The 26888-nt window shown below is 40.3% G+C and overlaps 1 protein-coding gene across 3 annotated transcripts in view; it reads left to right on the forward strand.

Moving 5' to 3' along the window:
- Positions 1-26888, forward strand: part of lrp1ab (low density lipoprotein receptor-related protein 1Ab) — a 117259-nt gene that overhangs the window by 12220 nt on the left and 78151 nt on the right. For all 3 annotated transcript variants that reach the window (XM_061675727.1, XM_061675736.1, XM_061675744.1), the window contains exon 2: positions 5639-5779. In XM_061675727.1, the coding sequence (XP_061531711.1) occupies positions 5639-5779 (141 nt within the window). The remainder of the gene's footprint in view (positions 1-5638; positions 5780-26888) is intronic.

A 26888-nucleotide genomic window follows, 5' to 3' on the forward strand; every position in this document is an offset into this window, starting at 1 on the left:
ACATTACAATATATTTTTACTGTACAGTAATATGGGTGCATATAGCATATAAAAAATAAATAAATTAGCATATAAAAAAAAAAAAATCTTCAATATAACTGACTATTGGCTCTATCGGACGACCCCCCCCCTGCCCCTATTAGTCCACTGTATATAAATGCAAAATTTTAGAGAGCTACTTTCTGTATTACAATTGAAATAATAAACTAATTAAAAATTAAAATCATTTGTTGTGTTTTGGGGGCAGGGTGGAACGGAGTAATGGCATTTTCATTCATTTTAATGGGAAAAGATGATTTGAGGTACAAGTTTAGAAATACAAGTAGAATTATGAAGCAAATGAAACTCGTATCTCAAGGCACCATTGTAAATTTGTTTTGATTTAGGGGTTTCATGAAATTGATACAAGTCTAATAAGTTAAATCAAAGAAAATAACATTTCGTATAAGATCATTTAAGAGTATAACATCATTTGGCATAACATTTCCTCTTCACCATCATTTCTGTGATGTCCTCATACTTACAGACCAGTAGTACTTTATGACAATTTTTCTTTCTTTAAAGGTTTATTGTAGGTTTCACATTGTTTAGTATATTTGCACTTGAAAAAACATTTTAAAAACTACGAAGAAATGGGCAATCCAAGAGTGAGTTTTTAGGGGACATCCATGGTTGTCTTAAAGCTTGCACAAAACCTTTTCAATATAATCCAATTCTAAAGCAGTCTGTACAGTAACACATCGCCTTTTTGTTTTGCACATGATATCAATTAGAAGGTGCCAGAATGTTCTTGCAGTGCATTCGTTGTGCAGTGATGGCCATATTGTGGGAGACAGATTGGGTGAAAGTGGGTCAGTTTTGCGTCCCAGCTGGTGATTGTGACTGGAGGCCTCCATTGCTTGGATCACCATCCTATCGTGTTCCGTTCCACAGGCTTCCTTTCAGCCTTCAAGATTGTTTTGACAATTTTTGATGCCCATTAAAATCAACACCACCTGTAACCACTTCTCGCAAAGTATCTCCTTTTCCCCCACTAAAGTCTCCCAGTAGGGATGTAACTGTCAGAGCAGGACTTTGTGTGCATTTGTTCGCTCGCTCGCTCTTGTTTAATGCTTTTTGCCAGGAACAGTGCTTGCGGGCAATTCAGTATGCACTGTTTGGATAGCGCAGTGCTCCACTGGCCCTGCATGAGGAAATACAATGTGCGTGTCATACAGCCGACAGTTTACTCAGAATCCAACCAAATCCGCCAGTTTGAACCAGAACCACATACCAGGAAGCCTCTGCATGGTTCATACAAATTAATCACTCAGCATTATCACACAGTACAATATACAATGAATATTCGTGCTTTCGAGGGTTCAAATGGATTGGAGAAGGTTGGAAATAGTTTCTTTTGGATGTTTGTATATTGCCTGCATATCTAAATAAATGACTAACCTTGAGGTGGGGGTCAGCATTATGGACTAATGAAGAAACTCTTTAATAGTGCTTTAATAATGATGTCCCCTTCCCCCCCCCAAAAAAAAAAAATATTGATAATTGTGAAAATTGTGGTCCATGGAAGATGGCAGACATTAGCTCCTTCTACAGGACACAGCTGTTAAGCCTTGATTGAGTTCAGTGCAGACATGAGTGCCATTAACCACAGTAACTTGGTGGTTGAATTTTCAGAAGTTGCTTCAAATTGTTAAATAATTTTAGCAGTAACGTTTTAGCATTGCTTAGGGTTAAGCAAGCATATAACAAAACATACAAGGAGGCATTGTTAATGGTACAAAGAGTTACGCTTTTCGGCTTGTTATTACTGATACCCTTGTGGGGGGAAAAAGCTAAAGAAAATGCAATAAAGACTTTGGACGCCATATTCCTTGGAATTTCCAAAATGTTTGCGTGCCGAACCATCCAAATTGCAACAGTGAGCTGTTGCAATTTACTGTCAAGTAGTAGACAGACATATTGTTTTGGGATATTCCGATATTTGAGCAATATCAGGCAACTGTAGCTCGTCTGATATATGTTCTCCAATTAAGTAATCATCATAAAATTTTCTGAAATTTTTTTTCTTTTTTGCTGTGTCAGCATTAGAACCCCATCAATATTTTCCAAATTCAAGATGCTTCAGGTAACGTGTGTTGCATCATGTCAATGTTTAGTCCCTGTTTCAGGTTTCAAATTTGGTATATTGATTGTTTTTACTGACTACTCTACAGTCATGACCTTTTCAATGCAATTTCGCGGTAAGAAGCTTTTTATTCTAGTAATCTTCTTGAATTAATCCTTATTTATTTGCTGCCATGAACTCGGGTGGCCTTTCATTTCCTGTTGTTGGGCTCGGATAGTTTGACATTTCAGCCTCAACAGGCTCTTCCAAAAAAAAAAAAAAAAGTTACTTTGAAATATTGGGAAATTGCTGGGTGAATCAACAATTCCTATCTCCGTGTGAAATATTTTTGTGGGCTTTAGAAGAGCAGCTCTGGTGAGGCTGCCAATCTTTTCCCCCAGCTAACCCCTCCTCAACCACAATTTCCAATTAGACTTAAAGGTTTTCTCCTGTAAGACTGCGGTGGAAAGCAATAACAAAATTAGAAGCCACAATGTTTTATTTAAGGTTTTATGCCCACTCTAGGCGAACAAAGGGCTCAGTTCAGTCATTTTATAACAAAAGAGTGTGAGAGAATGCTTTCACACAGCAGCCTGTCAGCGGGTTCAGTGCTTTTACTCATTTGAGCTCAGGAGTCAGTCAGATGGACTCGGGCCATTGCTAGCAAACCTCCCTCTCATTTCTTCATGGCGCGGCTACATGCCCTCGTGTCCACGCAATGGATTTTAATCAACAGTCAGTACCAGTTCTTTTACAGCAGTCTTACTGACATCTTGTGCGGCATCATTTATCAATCCATCAAGGTTCATTGAACGATGGTATTAAAATCTACTTTTGATGTGAACTTTAAAGTTACAGTGTTTGATGTAAACATGCTTACTTTGCCCTTGAAAGTAAAACCAGGGTCTAACCCCCTTTAGTGGGACAGCCAAAAAGAGACGTGATTGCCATGATACACCAGCTTGATGGTTTCTTGTGATTTTTATTTCCATCCCATTTGGTTCACACCCCCGTCCCTAACACCTCTCTGCCTGCCAAGCACGTAGGGGAGGCAAGTCATCCAGGGTGAGAGAGGGCTCCGTGCCTGCCGAGAATCACAATGAGACCTTCGCTACTGTCCTTCCCAGAGTACGACTGCAGTACAGTCACACAAAATGACCTCCTACCTGAAATTTGTCTGTTTTGTGATGTTGTCATAAAACAGTATTTGGCCTCGAGCTCACAAGTTTCCCATAGTTTCCTTCTTTTAACAGTAAAATTGTTTGTTCAGGTAGGATGTTTTAGTGCTTGACATACTCCCTTTACTATTATATAGAATCATATCTAGTAAAATAGTCAGCGTCAACATCTTAGTGTTGTTGACGGTTCACACATTTTGCATCGTGGTACTCTGAGATGATGCAGTCACCTGTTATCCTATAAAAGAATCAAAACCATTAAATGCTGATGCATCCTGTGCAATGATGACTTTCCTGCGGTTTGCAGTTTCATTGGTACAAACTGTGTAAGCAAGACAGAATGCATAAAGTAAGCGCTTGTGGAAACCTGGCACAAGAAATCATAACCTTGGAATGTGTCACCTATAAAGTCCAAGTGCAAGGATGTAATTCACCTTACCTTAGGGGAGCACTCATCTGATGTCGTCAGGCTGAAGAGTCTTAGGAGTGTCTGAAGGAATCCATTTCCATTCTCGATAGCATAATTAAACATATCATTTGGTCATATCGGTCCATTTGTTGCTGAAAGGAAAGTAAAAGCGGCTACCGGAAATGGCCCAAAAAATGCAGAGGAAACTCCACCCTGTGGTGTCCTAGCCAATACCAGCCGTAGCGACACCCCCGACTTGGAGGTGAACTGCAGTGCATTTTCAAAACTGCGCAGGTGGGTTGCGCTCGAGTATAAAGACAAACTATGCGCCAGATAGCCGCAGTGCCGTCAGCGCGGTCGCCGTCCGCGCGAGTATAAAGAAGCCTTTAGGGTTAGGTGAGGATTGAATTAAATTGCCGGAGGAAAAGAATGGAGGGTCAGTCAATATATTTATATGCATTGTTTCCTCAACCTACAGCTATAGGTCGAATATGACATTGAATTGGAAACTTGCGTTGTTCCGGTATACTGTACCTGCATGGGACAGGAATCAAGCAGTCATGTAAACTATGTCTGTCTACTGTTATAAGAAGAAGTGCTATGATCCCTTTCAGCATTGGCCTTAGAAAATCCAGATGATCTTGGTTTGGTCAGTAAAATCAATTTCAGTTGTACTGACATGTTTACATGTATCTTAATAGTTTTCTGTAATGGCACTGGTAAGTGGCTCAGTGTGCTCTTATTGGTTGTCTGAAGGGAAGGGCTTTAAGTTTGGTACAGTGCACAGGGCCTTTCTCCGTTGTACCCACATCCCCAAGTCGTTAGTGGTTTAAATGGCGGCAGCCATGCCTTGGTGCTCCTTGGACTGTGCAGACAAGCTGTAAAGGGAACAGCAAAATATTAATTGTGTGTAAGCCAAAGAACCACCTTCATGTGCTTTGCAAATGCTGACCAATGTAGGCAGCTCTTTTTCAGGTTGCATTAAAGCATGTCAGCAATGTCAAACTGCTGATGGATCAAGACCGTTGCTATGGTGCCGCTTCTTAATGGTACACCGCAACAATCCCTTCCTGACCAGAACCCCCACCTTGTATTGTTTCCCACAGGTCGGACAGGGTAGAGAGTGATTGGATTCTTGGTTATATCTGTGCTGTAACATTCAAAATAGGCTCTGTGGGAAAAGTTAAATAACACAGAGGAGTTGTAAAGATAATTAAATACAACATACAGGCCCAGAATTAAAAAGCGCCACTGTTGGTTGTAAACTGGTTGAAGGTTTTACCTGAAGTCTGTGTGTGCCTTTGGGTCTACAAATCATTGTAAACTGACTTGGGGCTGCAGCTAATGATTATTTTAATAATTGAGACATATTTTTCGACAATTAGTTGATGAATGGATAAAAAACATTTTTAACATCTTACCCTTATTGAAAAACAGGACATTATATCAAACTGACAGTGCAGAAAATGCACAAACATACATTGATTATGTTTCAGTTGATGGTTTGCGCCGTAACATGTCAGTTTCCAATTAAACGCAGATGTTTGCAAATGTCTGTTTTTGATGTAACACAAAAATAATCCATCTGCTTTTATGGAGGACTACAGAAATCAGATTATTACTGTTGAGAGGCTAAAATTGTAAGGATTTGGGCAATCCTAAATTAAACAAGCTTTCTAAATGATTAATTGATTATCAAAAATAGATTAATTTGATAATCAATTAGTTGTCAATCGATTAATTGTTGAACCTCTTCTTAGTTTGCAATCCAATCCAAGCTGTGTGAAACTGGAAATGTCCAGTGGGCAAGAGAATTTAAAACATTCACGTGCCTGTATGTTGCGTTTTCTTTTGATAGGTTGTCAGAGAAGTGTCTTTCCTTTACAACAATTAGAACCCAAAGGAAGTCATACACAATTTTGTGGTGACGCTTTGTTTTCTTTTCAGTTCCTAAAGCCGACGACCAAACCAGGACCTGCAGTCCGAAGCAGTTTGTGTGTAAGGACCAGACGACCTGCATTTCCAAAGGCTGGCGCTGTGACGGGGAGAAGGACTGTCCAGATGGCTCAGATGAGTCACCAGACATCTGTAAGTCCAGAAAAATATTTTCTTTTACTGCACATCATGAGACTTACACATACACTAGTTGTCCGATAGGAACACTTACGGTAAGCAGTTTTTGCCGTTTCCTTTGTAAAGACTCCCAAAATATCGGAATAACCTAACCTTTTTTTCCTGATGTCGCTTGTTTTGCATGTGTAAAGCAGAGCTACACAGGCTATTGTATGGTCAACTGTGACTAAACTGACTTAATTTATGGTTTATGGTAGTCACTTGCCATCAAGTAGTGAAGTTTTATGTCTATGCACTGTGAGTTCAGTCGGTGTACAACGTCAAGAGAGCCCTTTTAGTGGCGGTCTTTTTAAACATTGCCCACTTCAATCTTGTAAGGTTGATGTTTGATATGACCGTCCTTCACTTGCTACAGTGTCCCCTACAGGGGGTTTTCCTTTTATTTCTAAGTGACTGATATAATACCCGTTTATAAGACATTTTTTTCATCTAAATGGCTTTGAGGAGACGATTGTTGTTCATTGTTTAGATATTTTATTGTGGTGCTTGAGTAAGAGACATGTTTTGCCCTTTCCAGGAAGGACACAGGCTCCCAGTGTGTGCCAAGGCTGCTCCACTGAATTATAGCTCTAATTACGTGGCCTTGTTTTGTCACTGTGTCCAGGGATGTGTCTGTTCTTGTCTGGACTGTTGCTGGATCAGTGTGCTCCTTGAGAATCTCATACTAACCTGTCACATCTGTTGTCATCGCTCTCCTGCCGCCATAAACTCTGCAGGGTTAAGCCTTTTTGTTTATATGTGGGCTTTTATTGGCGGTTTACTGTCAGCATGTGCCACACCTTGCATCTGTCATGCTACAAGCACTTTCACAATATGTCTGACATGTGGAGACAGGCAGATGACACCCACAATAGCAAGACCCTTAAAACTGGGTAAGAGCATTTTTAAAAGCCCTTCGTTGCATAAGGGAAGTTTAATTTGACCGTATTCGTTCATTTCGTTTTCTTTGGAGACAATCGACATCATCGAACACCTGCAATCCATATTTCATATGCGCTCACATGCTGCAGCATTACATAATGAGATGACAAAATACCTTCATAAGACAATTGTTAGCCTTGATTGATTGACAATGTCAGCGCTATTTATTGTTGTGATTGTTGTTTGCGGTGATGTACAACTGCACTGCATTATACTGAGAGCTGTTTCGAATACAGTAGTTTGATATTTGATAGTGACACGTTATTATCAGCATTATCTTTGTGTTCATTATTATTTGATAAAAGACCCCATAAGGTGAAACTTTCTGCCTTCTTTAGCTTCAGCGGTTACAGTATCTGGTGCAATTGTGACGCGCAGTTAGCTAGCTATCTATGCCTACACCCGAAAATCCATCTTCCCTTCAGATAGTCTGCTGGCATGGCCACTTGAGAGCACCTCGTTGTCTGCCATGAGTACACGCACGTCACAGCAAGAAAGCGGAAGAGCGAGGGATTCATTATTATTTACTTTTTTATAAATCCGACATGACAACCATCGTGTGGACAGCGGCTTCCCGCAATGTGGCCACTTTCGAGAACCTTGTTGTCGCAGAGTTGAAAAGCCCCGCGACGCCCTGGTGGGATTTATTCCAGCCACCAGAGGCTTTAAGTGGATATTTTCTCACTGCTCAAACAGCTAGTCATGTGTAGGCATAAGAAAGATGCTTGATGAAGTATCATCCATTTTTCCCGGTTGTAGAAGTGGTATTTTATTGACAGTTGAGAAGGACGTGGTTTCAGCACATTTAGTGGACACGCCCCCAGCTTCTGAGAGCAGAGATAAGCACTTGACTTTTCACAATTGTTGAAGCCTTGTTTTATATACGATACATATATTTTTTTATCGTCAAACACTCTTCTCTGTGGTGTGTCAAATTTGGAAGGCATATTTATTTTCAATTTAAAGGGACTTTGTTTAATTAATGTTCAATTACAATCGTAAATGTTATCCACAGGATTGGTAATTAATGTACTATGTTACTGCGGTCTGACACACGACGAATGTTAACATCTCCGAAAAGTTGATCGATAAAACTAGCTCAGACCTTTCATTTTTCCCCCTTTTTTTTTTTTTTTTTTTTTTTTGCAAAGTAAATTAACTGAATTTGCCAAGTATTTGCCATCATCTTTATTTGCCAAGTATGTCCAAAACACACAAGCAATTTGTGTGTTTTGGACATACTTGGCAAATAAAGATGATTCTGATTCTGATTCTGAATGAGTTGTCGAAAGTGCTTATATCAGGTGGCGACAGACAGCAGTAGTGTTCATCTTCTGCATGATGAGCTAGAGAGCGGTGTTTCACAGCACCATCAATATACACTGTAAAAACGCTAACTAGCAATTGTTGATCTCATTAAAGTTTTCAAACTAAACTGACTTAGAAATAAAGGTTTCGATTTACAACCTACAAAACTTGTCTGCCCAACAAATTTCTCTCATTGTTGTCCTAACTAACATTTTCTAAATAGCACAACAAAGATGACTGACTTTTGAGTAGATTTTTGGAGTTAAATCAGGAACCTGTGAGAAACGCCACATCATTACTGAAGTACGCACGCGCACACGGTCGACCGAGCGGCGAACTCACCTCCGACGGAACCTGAGCCGTGTGATGATAGTCCGTCGACAATTTCGTAACTGAAACCCGAAGAAACGTGGACAGTTGGATGTGAACTGAATTGTTTCTACCATTACGAATTTTTGTCCGGTCTACAGTTTGATTCTTGCATTTTCTGGACAGAAGCGGGAACGGAAAACCATTTTGCCCGAGCAGGTAAGCTGACTAAGATATTTCCAGCCCTTTGCCTCCTTATATGCTAAGGTTTTATTTAAATACGTAATGTTTGATACTGTTTAACGTTAATTTTTAATTTAATGTCTGATATTCAGATACAGACTTTCATCACCAAATGGCGGTATCTCAGACTGGCTTTTTTACTGCACCTCTACCGTAGTAAAGCGTATTAGCTTATTACCTGTTTTGTAATGGGTTGAGTGTTATCCTTGTGTGGAGATATGATGTTTACATTGACCAACAAACAAACTCCCGTCCATGTAAGTTATGCAGGTGCAGGCAGGCGTCGTCATGCAGACGCATTCATGGGTCGGTGTATGGCAAATGTGCGCCAATTATATGACAGTGATGTAAATAAGGCTACTTTCAGACAGCAGGAGATTTCAATCCCAATATTAAGTTTAACATTTAAGGTTTTCCCTCAGGTGGAGAGAGGTCGTGGAGTGCCAGCCTATGGTATCTGAGGTCCAGGAGAGATGGTCTGCGCTGTTTTCTTTTGAGGAGGTAAGACTGTCCTAAATTATTCAGGAATTCTGTTATTCAAATTAGGCACGAGTTATTATACTAGGGCGGGACGGTGGTCGACTGGTTAGCGCATCTGCCTCACAGTTCTGAGGACCGGGGTTCAAATCCCATCCCCTCTTGTGTGGCTTTTGTATGTTCTCCCCGTGCCTGGGTGGCTGTTCTCCGGCCACTCTGGTTTCCTCCCACATCCCAAAACCATGCGTGGTAGGTTGATTGAAGACTCTAAATTGCCCATATGTGTGAATGTGAGTGCGAATGGTTGTTTGTTTCTATGTGCCCTGTGACTGGCTGGCGACCAGTTCAGGGTGTACCCCGCCTCTCGCTCGGCAATAGCTGAGATAGGCTGCAGCATGCCTGCGACCCTTGTGAGGATAAGCGGTAGAAGAAAATGGATGGATTATTATACAAGACTAGACTGACTATAATTAAAGAAGTACACTACACTGGAAGATGACATTTGCATTTGTACATTGATGCTGGTTTGGTGCCCAGGAATTTTCTGTGCTGAGTAAATGGCAATATTCTGTTGATTGTCTTGTTTAGATATCTGAAGAATTTCATCGGATCACGAGCTAAGACCTTCTGGGGACTTTTAATGCATCCCTTGACTAATTTGGGCCTGGCCCGCTGAAACTGTACAGGTCTAAGAAGGGAACTCTTGGTGAGAAGATGGAAGACCTTCTGGATAAACTTGATGAACAGTTGAGTAAAGTGCTTTTTCGCCTGACCTTTTTAGAAGAGTATGAACATACTTTTCTTATAAGAGAAACAGAAAAAGATGTTGGCTCCAGCAATAACACATTAATGGACATGTGTCAGTAAAAATTAATGTCAGCAGTCATTGCTTTATGTTCTTTTTTTGGCGGTATTGTATTTAACAGAATTTTCATTTGTAAAAGCAAAGTTAAATTGTTAGCATGGTTGCAGTGTTGTTTTTTTTTTGGAAGTTTTGTATGTTGCTGGGTCTGACCTGTGATTTATCTTCATTACTGTAAAAGAGTTTTGATTTTACATTGTGTATAAAGTACACTATGTTACCATACTAATTGAAATGCTTGTTTTCCACTGAATACTCTTGAGACAGCCAACATTGTGTCCCACCGAAAGACAGCAGCATTGAGAGGCCTGCCCATTTTCCTCCGAGAAGATGCAACAAAGGTTTTCCTGAAGTGCTTTGCAAGTACAGAAAAAGTAATGCAAGTAAAACAAATTCCCATGAGGTGTTTTAAAGGATGAGGTCATCCAAAATGGAAATATACAGCTCCTCAGTGCTGTCCACATAGAGTAAATTTATGGTGAGTATTGCAGTTCTCTGTAACTCTCGCTCCCTTTTTTTTCTGCTGGGCATTGTTGGTGGGTTTTCAGTAGGAGAAAATACTTTTGTACAAAGCTCATCGCAAAGTTGGTGGGGGAAATCTACTGTGTCATTAATAAAAGAAAAAGATGCATTTTCTTTTTCATACCTCCATGAGTCAAATGACCAGCATGGTACAGAAGTTTAAGTTCAAATCAGTAGACATGTATTTCGTCTTTAGTTTTTCTTGGCTCTCAATAATGCATCTGTTACTTCTCTTCAAGACGCTGATATTTTGGAACCGGTGCTGAACAGTGCATCTGGTGCCATCCTCACCATCCGACAAGATGACAATCCCGATACATCCGTGCAAGACCAGGCAGTTGTGTTTGAATGGGACATCGTGCTACATAATATTATAGACCTCTCTACGGCCTTGGCATACATCCTTGGCCTTCTGTATGCCCTCGACATTGATTATCCAAAGCAGATGAGGTATACCTTTGAAGCAATTCAGGCCATCTTTTTTTAAGCTTGGTGGCTCTTGGTGCTCACAGCGCATAAGGTCTCTGAAAACAAAGCTATGGCTGTGACTGTTAATGGGGAAGTCAGACATGACTTTAACTTGTTCTTTAGCATGTTCAACTGCATTGTAGTTGAGTCATGTAAAAAAACAACTGTGGTTAAAACCCCTTTGCTTCTGATATAATAATTTGCCAGTTTCCCAGAGTTGTACATTTAGTGTTTGAACTGTTAAAATTAATTATTGTTCAAGAAAAACTAATGTGTATGCAAAAAAAAAAAAAAAAAAAAAAAGTTACCTCTTTCAACTGGCATAGGGATTGAGTAGGTGATCGAAAATTGTATTTTTATTAGATGAAATGTTCCCCTCCTGTTGTCCTTCGGTTCAGGAACGAAGAAGGAAGTACAGGGAGGATGAAGGAAGGAAGGAAAGGAGGGAGGGAGGAAGGGAAGAGGAAAGCAGGGGAGGAAGGAGAGAGGAAGAAAAAAGAGGGAGGGGGCAAAAGAGATGGAAGGAGCGGAAGAATGAAGGCAGGAAAAAAAGAAGGGGGGGGGGGGGGGGGAAACAGTCAAAACAGTGGGTCATTTTGACCTGGTTGGACAATGTGAAGGTTCAGTGGATAAATCATTATTAGAAATGTCAATTTTAGTCAGAGAAATCTATGTTGTTGACAATATATGGTGAGATTCTGTCATGCAGTATTTTAAAAGCTTTGTCGAAGTGTTTCCCACTTCACATGAAGCGCAGAACTGGTGTTTTAACAGTGAGTTCCCTGTTCATTGATGGTGAAATTTCGAAGAGCTTTTAACTGTTCAAGTTCATTATGTCATGGCATTAGTTATGCCCATGTAAAACTTGAGTGTATGGGTACACAGCCAATCATTTGTGGCACTATTCTATGTACAAGTGGTTAAGTTCGGCTCAGGGTCTGTGCATGAGTTACTATATGTAGCTGGACACTTTTTTTTCCCGCATACTTTGTTTTTCTTTATTAGTTATGGACTTCAATGTTAACATCTGTGCTGTGACGCTCAAAGCACCCAAAAGAAAAAGAAACCGTCAATATTTTTTTTGCAGAAATTGACCCGATTACCCATGACGTTCTGAAATGTACTTGAGGCACTGTTAAACAAAATAAATAAGATTTCAGATAACATTCAGTTGTGCTTTGTTTTTTTTTTTGCTTTTCAAAATCTACTTAATGAGCATTTTTCAAATCTAATTACAGCAACATACATTTTCCTTTATTCATATAGGTAAATTTTTAACTCACTAGAGTAAGAATTGTATGTTTATTCAACAAAAATATCTGTTTGGTGATGGCAGAAATACATGGCATTGAAACCCGAATTTCTTCGTTAGCCTTACAGGATTATCCTAATTAGGTCAACAAAAAAAAATTCAAGTTGGCAGAACGTGTCATAACTTGTAAACCTTAGCTAAGTCAACAACAGTAGGCAAAAGTTGAGAAAACTCAAAAATCTCTTGCATGAAGTTACCATGATATTTTACACTTTGTCAAGGTTTCTTTTTTTATTTTTATGTTTTTATTTTTTTTATTATAACAGTGAAGGTTCTGTCTGGTCAATTAGCCTCTTCCCATGCGCTCGAGTTTGCCTGCCACTTTGCTTTTCATTAGATTGCTTGTCTAATCATGATTTAGCCGTAATTAGCAACCCTACTGAGGAGAAGCGGTACAGAAAATGGACAGATGGAGGAATTACATCGTACTGAATGAAAATGAATGCACTTTTTCTTGTGTGCGAACAAGCTCGGCCTGTGCGTTGTCTCCTTAAACACAGTTGTTTAGTCCATCTGTCTATTTAATGTGAGCAGGAAAAAAAGCGCAAGTCAGTGACAGCATCGATGGAGACGAGAGTTTGGAGGAGGTTATTTAAAGTCTTGCTCTGACTGAGTGTGATGGAAAAGTATCTTTATTTTCATCCAGGCTTTTCCATTTACAGCCTAAAACTGTTTGCAAGTCAACCGCTTGATTCCGTCTTTATTGACAAGCATCATAATAGGCAATCTGCAATAGGCAAGTCTGCTCTTAACTCACTTGTTATTGAGGTTGTAAAGATTGTCATTATCTATATGGGACAGGCCTGCTCTACAGTATATACAATAGAGGGTAATCTGGAGAGTTTTAGCTTTGAAAGGAACACAGGGTCATCTGTTCATCCTCTTGAACCTCTTTATGAAAAAGAAGCCCAAAACCAACATTTTCTCCGAACTTGAACTCGATGTTTATGTGTTACCGTTAATGGTAATTACACTGTTCACCATGACTACAATTACAAGCTTATCTCCAGTTGAAGTTAATTACTAACTACAGGCTTACAGGTTTCACAACAGAAGAGCAAATGTATTAGTCTAAGGCAAAGATTGCTCTTAGTTTCCTCACTCTTCGTATTAATCAGAGCTTCCAAACCACTGCTTCGTGGGCCAGGCCGTGAAACTCTATTTCTTTGTTATTCCTTGTTGTAAATAACAACATGATGATGTACGTAAATCAATTTAAAAATAAAAGTTTAGTTTGATAAACTAATATAATCTTATCATTTGAAAAATGTGATAACCGATTATTTCCAGTGTTGCCACATTTAGAGTCAAGTGTACTTAGGCCAACCATGCTACAGATCTCAACAGTAGCTTTGTTAGATATTTTACACTGATTAAAAGTAAAAAATGCAAATGTTCCACTCATCCTCATGAAGCAGTGTTATGGTTAAAACTTGGCAATGATGCTTGTAATTTAGATGAAGACTGAAGCGCCAGTGTGGTTTTTTTTGTTTTTGCTTGCGAAGTGCCACCTGTTTTTTTTATGATGACAATAATGCGCGATATTGCCAAAAAGGTGGCATATATGTGTGCGCTTTTGTCTCCCGAGGCTCTTTTGATGTGCACCTCACGGTACTTATGCTGGAAGAAAGTGTACTTGCCAGTATCACTGTGTCTGGATATCTAATTGCCTATCATTTCCCAGCCATTCATGTGGTCTGTAATTACCTCTTTGGCAATGAAAGACACTGGAGCAAGTTTTTAACATGACGTCACCCGAGGCGTCACTGAAGTTGAATGGGAGCTCACCGATGGACAATAATTTATAACTATTGGTCGGTCTAATTGTGATCAGCTATGTAGAGTCATGTTGACATCACCGAGTGAACCGAGAAGCGCTTCCCTCTAATACAGTAGGCCATCGGCGACAGGGGTGACCCTTTCGTCCTCTCCCTCAGGCTGCTCTCGAGCCCCCTCACAGCGTGCCTTCAATTGGTTTCACTTAAGTTCAGCCTTAGGGTGGAGGAAGTGGTTAACAAGCATGGCTGGGGTTGAGGTTTATGCACTGTATTTTACAGTGAACCTGCTCTTTGCTAGATCGACACCTTTTATAAACTCACAGCTGCTTGTGTTAACTTAGTGTTTTCTCCAGCAGAGAAAAAAAGCGAAGGAGAAGGCGTTCTTGTTGTCCAAGTTGGGATGATTGGCTTCTTTTGAACTGATTGTGGCTGTGTATGTGCGGTGCGGGTTTACTGTATATATCAGCACCGAAAATAAGTATATGGATTATAAACATGGCACTGGATTGAATTCATGCTTGTTTTTCTTTGGGATTAATGCCACAATGGTCATTTTGAAGTTTATGATGTACTCACTATTGATACTTTTCCAGGGTTGGCACTTGGTCATGAAACCATTTATATAAACAGCTCCGAGCCATATTTGTGTGTAGTTAGCCACAGCATCACGTGTGTTCATGTGGCTAAATGTTTAGCCACACTTAGCCAGTCTTTGTCACTGGGAAGCCGATCAGCTTTAATTATGTGAGCCCAATTAAAACTACCTAGCCATCAATCAGGAGTAGGGCTAAACTATATGTGAAAATGCTCTTAATTGTGAGGGTGTTTTTGTTGTTGTTTGTTTTGTTTCTTTTAAACAAATATTGTGATTGCTAGCTAGCTCTTAGAACTTATGTGAATTGTATGACAAATTGACCATCGATACTTCAAATGTACAGCGCGGTAATAAATACGCATGCTTCAATTTGGAGCCAATCTGCATTGTTCTTTTCTACCCTGTTGCGATGCCCTCCGCAGCTGGGAAAGCCCGTGAGCCCGACTGCTTAGCCCGCAGCGACTAGATGGCGGATTGAAGCATTTGACGAAGCAGGAGGGAAACTAAAACCATTAACACCGCTCACACACGGCAGAATGAGCACGTCCACTTTAACTTTTGTCACCTGCAATTTTGATTTGCTAACGTAGGCAATATTTGCTTTGCCACATCCTATTTCAATTAGCCATGGGCGAGGTGGCGAACGGGCAGCGCGAACCCTGCTTTTCCATTGGCAAAACCTGGTTCTGCCGGGTTCTAATTCTAGTATCAAATTTGTTTGTGTGAATTAAATGACTGCGTGTCAGTCATTGGTCAATCTGCAGCTTCATCACATATAGCAAAAATAAACATACACGCAAATGTTCGCTTATCCTGATGCTGTCTCTTAGCTCTTTGCAGTCTTCTACTCCACAGCGTCCACTTCGCTGCTTCAGTACATTTTCTTGCTGCCCTCAGTCTTCTCTTGACTAAAATTTTCCATGCCACATTGCATGAAGTAAATAAGGAGACTCACATTGTCCTCCTTTGATTTTGTTTTGTAGCATATCGTCGCTATCGGGCGGATTCTTCACATCTGAAAAAATCACTACTTTTCAGGAAATAAAAGAGAGCCATTTTGCTTGAGTTACAAAACACGGCATTGTTCAAGTTGGTCATATATCTTTCATTTACTTCCTTATGTATACATGGTCATATATTGCTTTCAAATACGGATGCGTACCAACATTAACACAACACCACTGCAAAGTCATGTTCAATTGCTAATTTGATACGCAAAAAAATAAGCAAATTTATTTATTACGCTGTCATTGATGAAAATGCTAGGACACTTAGCCCGCACGTCGCCAGCCGTCCACATCAAAGTGTACGCTCGTGTACCTTTTACAAAAACAAATGCTGTGGTTACATCATCTTCCCAGACTCTTTCTCAAAGGTCTTAGAGCCATGAGGGAGGCATTCAGTAAAATGATGAGCTGACTAATCATTCATTCATTCATTTTCCATACCGCTTATCCTAACTAAGGTCGCTGGCATGCTGGTGCCTATCCCAGCTATCTTCAGGCGAGAGGTGGAGTACACCCTGAACTGGTCGCCAGCCAATCGCAGGGCACGTATAAACAAACAACCATTCGCACTCACATTCACACCTACGGGTAATTAAGAGATGTGGGAGTAAACCGGAGTACCCAGAGAAAACCCACGCAGGCACAGGGAAAACATGCAAACTCTACACAGGCGAGGCCGGATATGAACCTGGGTCCTCAGAACTGTGAGGCAGATGTGCTAACCAGTCGTCCACCGTGCCGCTCGACTAATCCGTTAAAGAGAAATTAGTCTGCATGCACTTATCTTCATGGCTTACCAGTTCCTTCTGCACTGATGCATTACAGCAAACCACTTTTACCAAAACAGGCTTACTCAAATGTATCTAAGCTAAATATGCATATTATTGTCGAAAAAACATTCAGACTTTCAATCTTGGGGAGACGTCATGCCGCTGCGAGGCGGAGCTTTACGTCACTTCTCAGACTGTCGAGCGTTCAAGAGAGTTAATAGTTCTGTTCTCAAGCTCAAGGTTTCCGCCCGACAGCGATGGTATCTTGTTTCAACTGATCCATTTAATGTGGCATGCTTTTCGCAGTTTTCTCTGGTGGGAAATTGACTTCCCCGAACTGAGGCAAATAGAAGAGAGAAGAGCGGATATGAGCCCAGTTTGTGGTGTGTAATCAGTGAATACGAGTTGTAATACACATATATAATGTGTAGGGCTCGGATTCGCCCTCTAAATCCAGATGCGTTATTCGTGTTGATATTAAAGAATGACTTCTGAATCAGAATCAAATTGTTACTCCTTCTTCTATTCTGAAATAGACATGTCATAGTCCTGCAGATGAAAAATCCAACTTGATTATTTGAAAAATATTGAAGAAGAAAGAGAGTATATCGGCACATTTTGGCTGCTGCTTCTCCGTTCGGAAATTTTTTTTCTTGTTAGTTTAAAATGGCTTACTTTAACCAGGATCCCTCACTGTACTGCGGCCAAAGGTAGAACCCTGGTTGCTTTTGCGGCCGTCTGTGCCGTAAATCCTCACCGCCTTGAACCAGCTGCCTCCTTTCTAACTAACTAACTAACTAACTAACTAGCTATCTTTTATCATCTGCCACTCTGTGTTTGATCTTGTTGAATTTTCTCCCATTCATTCTGCCACGGTCTACTCTTTTCCATATTCGGTTGTGGCGCTGCCATGAATATCCATGCAGCTCCTCGGGATCGGTTATAGAATGCCTCCTTTCGTGGAGATCTCAGTGGAGGGCTTATATCTATTGCATCCGTAATGAATGAATGCAAGAACGGAATACAACTGCACACATGCATATAAACTATGCCACAGTAAGTCAAAATGTCATTGGCCATAAACACATGATATAAATCGTTAAATCTTTTGTTTTTTCACGTGGCAACAGTTGCAGCCCTTGTCAGAATAAAGTAAATTGATAGTCTACGATTCATGCATGCCCAGTACCTTGTAGCCCGCCGACAGGTACTGGGCTTGGTGGTTGGGGACCACTGTCATATGTAATACCTGAATATATTAGAGTGGTACAGTTGGGTTTCATATAGGTTTAAATTCAATATTGTGGACTACCGATTATTATTGGACTCCAATGTATGCATAACAGTAAAATTTTTAGGGCCACAATAAAACATTGTGTAAGTGTCAAGATTTTAAAAGCAGGACATTTGGCAAGCCATGGTATTGCAGATTATGTTGTTGTTGGTCTAGTTCCATTTTTTTATTATTCTTTTTTTTTTTCTAAAGCTCTGGAATCCATTTTTTTTTTTTTTTTTTTTTTTTTTTTTAAACAAAACAACAAAAAAAACAAAAAAAACCCCACTGGCTCCATGTCTTCATCCAAAGTCTGTATTCAATTATGATTCTTGCATGAACCGCATTCATTGTGGTGTAGCCAGCGACTGGGAACAGATGTTTGAGTAAGCCTTAGCATGTAAGCACTTTCCCCATCAGGAGAAGTGCTTGCTGTGAAGGAATCTCTTTCAACATCAAAAACCTTATGCAACAATTGTCTGCCGTTAGACGTTTTAGCTCCCGGTTTAGCATAAAAATGACCATGAGAGGAATCCTGACCGAGGGGCCGAAATTCGTTTCAATCATGCAGATTTACTGCCTTTCGCCTCCTCTGCTCCACTTTCTTCTTTCAGCAGAAGAGAAAAAAGCTGGCTGATGAGTACGAGTAGTTCATGCTCGCAAATGAAAAGCCACTCCCTCTATTTGTACTGTCAACTTTTCATTAAAGTGGCCCCTGAGCTCGCAATAGTGATGCATACAAATTATTAATAATGTTCTTGTTGATGCTCGTAAGTCATTTGAGTGGATTTCTGCTGGAATGTGGACCTTCATAATAAAAGTATTTAATTATGACAATCTGAACCCTTTGAGCACACACATGCACAATCAATCTGCCCCTTCCATTAAACCTTGTTTATCTAAATCAAATTTGCCCTTGTCAGCAGTTGTGGTGCTCTGGGGCCAAGCTAGGAGGGAGGTCTGATGGAAAGATGGACTTATCATTGCCATGCCACTGCTTGAGGCAGTCGTGGCCCACACGCTGTCTCTTGCCCTCGCCTTAGTGCTCATTTTGTGTGACAGCCAGTCGTGGCTCGCCAGCATCTCCGGGACGACCGAGGCAGGAGGAGATGACTACAGAAGGCAGTGGGCCGGAAGGAGGCATGGAGTCATGTAGAGAAGGGATGATCCTACAGAAAAGGGCTTTGTGCAGCAGAAAATGAGCAGATTAGCATGTAGGCTGAGAAGGAGAATGGAGATGGGTTTTAAGTGGTCTTAAAAAGTTTCAAAAGTGGGCAGCCTTTTACAGTTAGGTGGGGAAATCCTTTCACAGCCTGTAATCACAGTCATGTAACTATTCTTTCAGGGGTATGTGTGGTGGGGGGGGGGGGGACATCAGGCAGTGGGGAGGGAAGAGTGTCTGCACTGCTGTGACACGCTGCCTCCACAGAGGAAGAAGCAAAGCCCTGTAAATCCCCCCCGGTCTGCGGCCCTGAGCCCTCCTCATCTTCACTGACCTATCAACACAAAGAGCGAGAGAGCACACAGCACTTTCTCACGCCACTCAGGCACCACTTCCCCTTTGCCGCTGTCTCCTCTTTTTTTTTTTTTTGTTTCCTTCGTTTTGATGTGCCCCACTTCAGTGTTCTTCTTGGCCTGTCAAAACAAGCGCAGAAGCTCGACTCCTCGTTCCTCATACTATATCTCCTTAGCAGTCTTTCCTCTTCCTGCTTCCCCCTGATGGAGACTTGCTTGGCTTGGTTGCCGGCTTCCCCTTTTGTATGTTACTCTGGCAAGATGCCTTGTGGTGCATGTGTGCTGTGTTCACCAACCAATCCCATGACATAGTGTACATCTGCGTGGTTAAAATAATGACCTTGCTGAATAAGTCTTATCCATGTATCCATAATTCAAACATTAAACCCAACTCAAATTTCCTCAGGTCAAATTAAGTAAAGTAGATTTGCATGTTAAACACCACTTATACCCTTAAATTCACATTACAATTCCATAGCTGAATTGCTAAGAGTAACGGTTGAGGATGTCATGTAGTTTTTATAAGACCTGCTCTGTTGAATAAAGCCATTCCACTCGCACCACGAACATGTATAAAACTTCAGTGTACTGTATCTTCAAATAATACAAATCTAATCTTTCTCTCCTTACATATGGTCACAAAAGAAGGTAATAATGAATAACTGGATTGCTGTAAAAAACACCAATTCGGAAAGAATGGATTACTGAAGCAATGAAAATTATTAAATTGGAAACTGTTGCCTTAAGACTGGAAAATAATGACCTTGGCTATGCTGAATCATGGGTGCCACTGGAAAAGAATTTGTGACTATGATACTTATTTGAGTGTTTTCTTGACATAAGTGACTTTTGTCTTATTGTATGACAGTCGTTTTTCTTTTTTTTTTTTTTCAAACATAATTTCATTTGTACTTTTTCTGATCGTTAGATGGGTGACTTTCTCGTTGAGTGATAATTTGTGTTCTGTATATTTGGTTCTTCTGCTTGTATCTTAAGTCAACACAACTAACTAACTAACTATCAGACCAGGTCCATGACATTATGAAATGTTCTATGTATCTGTATTAATAATGACTTAACAACATTCACTTCGACTCAGGACTAATATAACAGTGTTCACTTTTTGGTACCAGGATTGTAAAAGCACACTCTGTAGTTGCTAAGATAAACTTGTTTGTAATAATTAGTTTTTCACTTCTGAACTAAAATCTGCAAATATGTCAGTAGGAACATGGAACACATTTACAGTGAACTCCGTTTATAGTGTGGGATAAGTTCTACACTCACCAACAATAGGTGAAACACTGTGATATAAAGAGACCAGGGTGGAACAGTGACCGACTGGTTAGCTCCGCTTTCCTCCCACATCCCAAAAACATGCATGGTAGGTTGATTGAAAACTCTAAATTGCCCATTGGTGTGAATGTGAGTGTGAATGGTTGTTTGTTTATATGTGCCCTGCGATTGGCTGGCGACCAGTTCAGGGTGTACCCCGCCGCTCGCCCGAAGATAGCATGGATAGGCACCAGCACACCCGCATCCCTCGTGAGGATAAGCGGTACAGAAAATGATGGATGGAAAAAGAGACCATAAAAAACCCTTTATTTTACCGTAATTGTTTTGCCCTCCCACATGCTTTAAATGCACTTAAGCATATTAAAACACACTCTTAAAGTAATTCATTAGCACCTTTTCTCATTCTCTTGTTCATTATAGGAAAGCATATTCTTCAAGCTGTTTATTTGTTACTCCCAGTAGAAGTTTACCATAAAACTAACACACAAAAACACAATTAAACATTGGATATTTAAATACCAAAATGTTCAACTAACCCAAATCATTCCACGACGTGGTACTTGCACTGAAGGCACGCAATTCTAAATTCAGATTTGCCTGTACTGTACAGTGGTGCCTTGAGATATGAGTTTAATTTGTTCTGTTACCACACTGGTGACTCAACACAGCCATCTCAAATCATCGTTTCTTGTTTAAATGAATGGAAAAGCCAATAAACTGTTCCAGCCTCCCCAAAATAAAACATTTGAGATGTTGCGTCTCTTCAGCTAGTTAGATGCTACCATCCTCCTCTGCCGCTAACTGCAGACCTTTACAAGTCACAGAATGTCTGGGCGGCATTGCAGGACTTGAAATAAAGTATCATTAAGCTTACGGGGTCATTCTTAAGGCAAGGTGGTTGTTATAAATACCCTACGCTTAATTATTTTTGTTTCATGTTTAGTTTGACACTAAACTCCACCTGGGAGTGGCATTAAACGGCTCGAAACATCTGTGGCCGTTCGCCATTCTCTTCAGGTTTTGTGACGAATTGCCAAATGACAGCTCGTATAAGAAAACTCTTGAGTCTGGTCACTCGAATTTCAAGGCACCACTGTTTAAGGTAAACACCCATAAAAATGATTGCTTTTAAAATTATCTGCGATATAGCAGAGGCATGAATGATTGTTTGTTTGTTTTTTTGTTTATACTGGCAGTGAAAGTGTTGGTTTAGACTGCATCAGAATACTTCAGCCACAGTTGCTTAAAACCTTTTACAGCATATATTGACTCCTCCAGGGTAAAATATAGGTAGGGCAGAGTATAACATTGTCTTTCTCCTGGTCTCTCTGCTCGTTTCAGTTTCTAATTGACAATGCAATGATGTAATCCATATAATGCACGCATATAGCAGTTGTAACACGTTTGATTACAACAACTTTGATGCTCATTCTGTTGTTCTGTTTGAAGGAATGTGCTGCTGTGCTTCCTGTTCCCAAGTGGAACTCCACATAGAGAAAACTCTGGACTGGCTTCAAGTGTGTTTGAGGTTACATTTAAATGACAGTCACTTTCTTTTACAAAGACATGGGATTTGGACATTTGGAAACCTTGGGTGCTCTTTGAATGCAATTCTAGTGAAATTGTTTCAGGGCTGCTGCTTGTTGTCGTAATTAATACACAGCAAAGTGTTTTTGGATCAAAATTAGCACAGCAGGTCGTCTTCCAGTAGAAGCACTTGCTGCTATTAAGTCCTGTGCGCTGCCTCAAGTGTGTCACAACCATATGCATGCTGCTCTAAAAAGGGCTCCCATAGTGGGGAGAGTCTGTGGAAAGGGCCACATGTCACCCAGCGCAACATATTCATTCAATCTGACAGCAGACTTTATGTGAGTCAATCAGGGGCTGCCATGGAAGCAAAGAGAGACAGGAATTAAAGTCCGGGTTTATGCCCAAGAACAAAAGATCAACAGGGCTTCCAACTTTAAGGTCATTGCATAACTGCGGTGACTGAAGGGTGGGAGAGGTGGTTCAGAGGTTGAGGTGTTGGGGTGGAAACACTGTGTAAAGAGACATGTCAGACTTTTACATTTTTATTTTTTTTAAACACAGCTTTAATTTTATCCAAGAGACTTGTGCAGTACCGGTTTCAATAAAGTGAACCACATCTTCTCGAGTATGTGATATTAAAAGTTGAAATGGCCGTCAGGAAATAATAATTACACAATTTCATTGTGCACTCAAATCCCTTTCAACAAATTATATAGATATATTCTCTACTCTATACTAGAGTAATGCATGTTACTGGGGGTAACCCTAATCTTCCGCCTCATGCAAATCTGCAGCTCATTTCCTTTAAAGCTTAGAATAACGTTTTACTCCAGGCAAGAAAATGAGAAATTTATGTATTAAGTGTAACAACAAAAATAGTGGGAACCTTATCCTGACCAATAAATTCAGAGATCTATCAAATGTGGGCTGATTGTACAAATGGGAATATAAAAATATTCTCTTCACCCATCTACACAGAATGAGTTTTAGTGTATCCTCAAAACATTAACGTTTTGAAATTTGTTCCACACGGAACCGACGTTTTGGGAGGCCATAAACGATCATATTTGTGACCTGGGCCCAGAATGGATAGATCTCAAAACGCTTCCCTCGTATTTTCTTTGTGTGTTTAACACACATTCTTCTTTCCAGAGACGATGACGTGGTTTAGTGTTGCACCAAGTACCGAAACCAGTACAGTACCAAGGTATTTTGATGTAAAAAAAATAGCATATGGTAACAATCTTTTTTTTTTTTTAGGCTACTGACTAGCTCCTGCGGACACGTTAGCGTTAGCCATCGCAACGTAACCTCAGGCTACTCAGCTCACGATGCTATATGAGGAAAGTTAGTGTTCTATGCAGTGGATTTTCCTTTGCTGTTAGGGAAACTCTGCATTCGATGCACATGAGAGTTAGTGTTACCAGCAGGAGATGGCGTGAGACGACTTAGCGCAGGTGTGCGCCGCCCGGAAGCCCAGCTTGGAGTGCTCCAATGCTCCGATACAGGCTACGCTCACCGTCGGGGAGTTCAAGAAGGGGGAAAAAAATCCACCCGTATGTAAAAGGAAAACCACTTATTATCCAAGTGGGGCAAAAAAGGTCTACTTTTTTGAGTGTCGTCGCTCTCTACGCAATGAAAAACAGCCCTGCACTGAGTGGGTGTACAATGTACAGTATTGTTTACACTGGGAGAAATTAAATGCAGTCAACTACAAGAATACTGCACACTAAAAGCTTGAATAAAAACACCCGGAACTGGTCGCCAGTCAGTCACAGGGCACTATATCATACATATACTGTATATAGATGTAAAATTTTATATACATACAAACACACACATATTCATCATATAATATACCTGTACATGACAATGCAGGCATTGATCTAATTATATATAAAAAGACTAATGTTAGGAATGGGCTAATTCCATTATCACATAATTTTCAAGTTTGTCGTGATGATTTGAATTTATAAAAATAAATATAAAAGTATTTGAACTTTTGTCAGTTTTCATTTCCACTGCTTTTACTGATGTTTTAGATTTTGACTTTGGTATCGTTTCAGTCCTGGTACCGTGGTACTTTACTGGATGTAGGTGTAGTATTGAAGTCAGAATTTTGGTACCGTGACTCCACTAACGTAGTTGTCCCAGTTCTTGTGTGACCGTGCGCTAACACTACCAACATTTACAACAACCTTGATAGATTACCGTGTCAGATGTTCTTTACCTTGGTGGTGATCTGGGCTTTTGTTCCGAAGCAGAAGTTGTAGCTCGTCGTCAGTCCACACAAATGTCTACTTTTTTCCACACTTTGTATTCCCCACCACTGTTTTGAATATGTTTACATCGCACCGTTCCTCCAGCATTGTTACAGCGCCACTTCAGCCCTGATATACTTTATATACTACAGCAAAACAGAGTCTGTGTGGAAACTCACAGACCTCGAAATGATTCTGTGTTTACAAGAAATCTTTAACAAACAAATAAAAAGATTGGCTCTGTTTCTGTGTGGACGGGGACTAGGTTTTCACGTTGTAAAAGATAGATGTGCAGTAAAACCCATAGCAGATTGTTTAGTGTAGTATTTATTGTTGTGCTGGCAGAAAGTAAATATGTTGCTGTTTCTATCCATAACAACAAATATTCCAAATATACTTGTACTACAGGCAGATGCAGCTGGACGTGTATATCCTGCCAGTATGAGGGAGCACATTGTTACACACGAGCAACAACTTACTTCACTGGACCAGAGAGTACACAAGGGTCATTTTATTTGTTCCCCTGCCACTGTGCCATCGTACTTAACGCACTCATGCAATGGACATGATAAGGACAGAAGTGGACACACCAGTTAATAAATTCATTTATCAATAAGGGTTTGAGTTAGATCCCTTTGTTGCTTGCTTCAAACTGAACAGTTATGGGAATACCCATTTCACAAAAACAAGGTCTCTGAATATGTGCTTTGATGTACTGTATTTGATGTGAAGGAACTTAATCAAACTTTAACTTTTAGAATCAACTGGAACAGCAATTGTGAGCCAACAGGAACTCTTAGGTCTAACATAAGTGACCTCGAAAATGATGTTAAAGATGAATGGGAAACTGATTCTCATTCATCTTCACGGGTCCCAATACTGTTTCTGTATAGTCTATATAGTGTACTGGTTGTTATGTTTGTGTTGCTGTGAACACACAATGTGATTGTACCATCTTTTCCTTGCTGACCACAATTCAAAGGTTCCACTTTAGTCAGATAGTCTTGCTGTCTGTCGAATTGAGACGTGCATTGCAGCTCATACAATGTCATTAAGCCTTTACAAACTTAGCAGATGCCAATGAAAGGGCCTTACCAGGGGGCTAGGTTCCAAAGTGCATGAAAGTATATTCCTGGAGGTGGAGTTCATGTGGGGTTGGCTGTTTATTGAATGTAAATCAGGCTGGCTTAGAAACGGAGGCTGCTAATATACTAGCGTCCCCCAGACGGGAGAGTTGCTCTGCTGCTCCCTAACGCAATTATTGTTTCTAATGTACCATGAGAGCTCTGTTTAAGAAAAATAAAGTTTTCCACAGATGTCCACAGATAATACTGGCATTCGGGCGACCACATGAGGTACCATCTGCACAATCAAATGATCTTCAAAACTGAAGCTGCAGAATGTTTTTTTATTTTAATACAGAGAGCTGTTGGATGAGAAACAGCTCTGTTTAGAGGGAGTACAAGAATAAAAATGATGTGCATTTTGACTTCAGCAGCTGTTCAACATTAAGATACTAAAGACTGACTATGAGACTCTGAGGGCGGCATTTTAAAATAGGAGTTGCAGTTACATGTTGAAACACTGAAGTCTTCAAACCTTAGCACCAGCAGCCGCTACATTACCCGCAGAACTCATTGTTTCCTCTGAAGGAGGTGAAGTGCATCTTCGCTGCTTCAGTGTTTTGGTAAAATGGGTCAGCAGATGTAGGAAACCGAGAGAGACGCGGGAGGAGGAGGAAGACGAAAAACAGCCAAAGCAAACTGTTTGCTCTGCAGTGTGGGCTGAGAAATGGAGAGAAGTGTGGGAGACATTGAGGCAAAGAGACAGCAATGTACTGTACAGTATATTCGTAACGGGCACTGCTCGAAATATACAACTAAATAAATAAATATGGTCCTCGCTAGCTTTTCGGGGAAAGATCGAACAATTTAGGTTGAAAACTCGAAACCCATATTTTGTTTTCGTACACTTTCCATGATTCTACTTGAAATACTGTTTGTTCGACTTTCACCACAAAATGTCCCACTGAGATAAATTATACAGTGGGGCCTTGCGGTACAAGTTTAAACAAATAGTAATGAGATAATTAAACAGAATGTTAAGAATCAAACAGTTTCTGCATCATGATTTTATGCTGCAATTCAATTCATTGTGCTGCTCCTTGTGGTGTGCCCACCTTAGCCATCGGGAGGCAATATAATAGTCATGCAGACACAAATGAAGAATAGTACTTGTACTGCTGCTGTGACTCGATAAGATGCTATAATATTAGGCATTTTTCCTACAGGGTAAAAAATACATGCCTGTGAGTATGGTTATACTATCTGTCTACATTTGACACCACCATTTGTGTTCAAATATTCATTAAAGGGTTCCTTAAAGGGTTCTAAAACTGCTACTCATGATGCTGTTTGCATGTCAATAGCGTTTTCTGTTATATGTTAGCATTAAACTAGCCGGCCATTCTTAAGGCAGTGTTGTTTTAAATGCACAATGCTTTGTTTTGTGTTTAGTTTGACAGTAAACTTCAACTGGTAGTGGTATCAAACGGCTTGAAGCCTCTTTTTCGAAACGATCGATTGTTCACTTTTTCCAAACTGCTACTTATTGTGAA

Source organism: Phycodurus eques, chromosome 1, assembly GCF_024500275.1.
Source record: "Phycodurus eques isolate BA_2022a chromosome 1, UOR_Pequ_1.1, whole genome shotgun sequence".
Classification (NCBI taxonomy): Eukaryota; Metazoa; Chordata; class Actinopteri; order Syngnathiformes; family Syngnathidae; genus Phycodurus; species Phycodurus eques.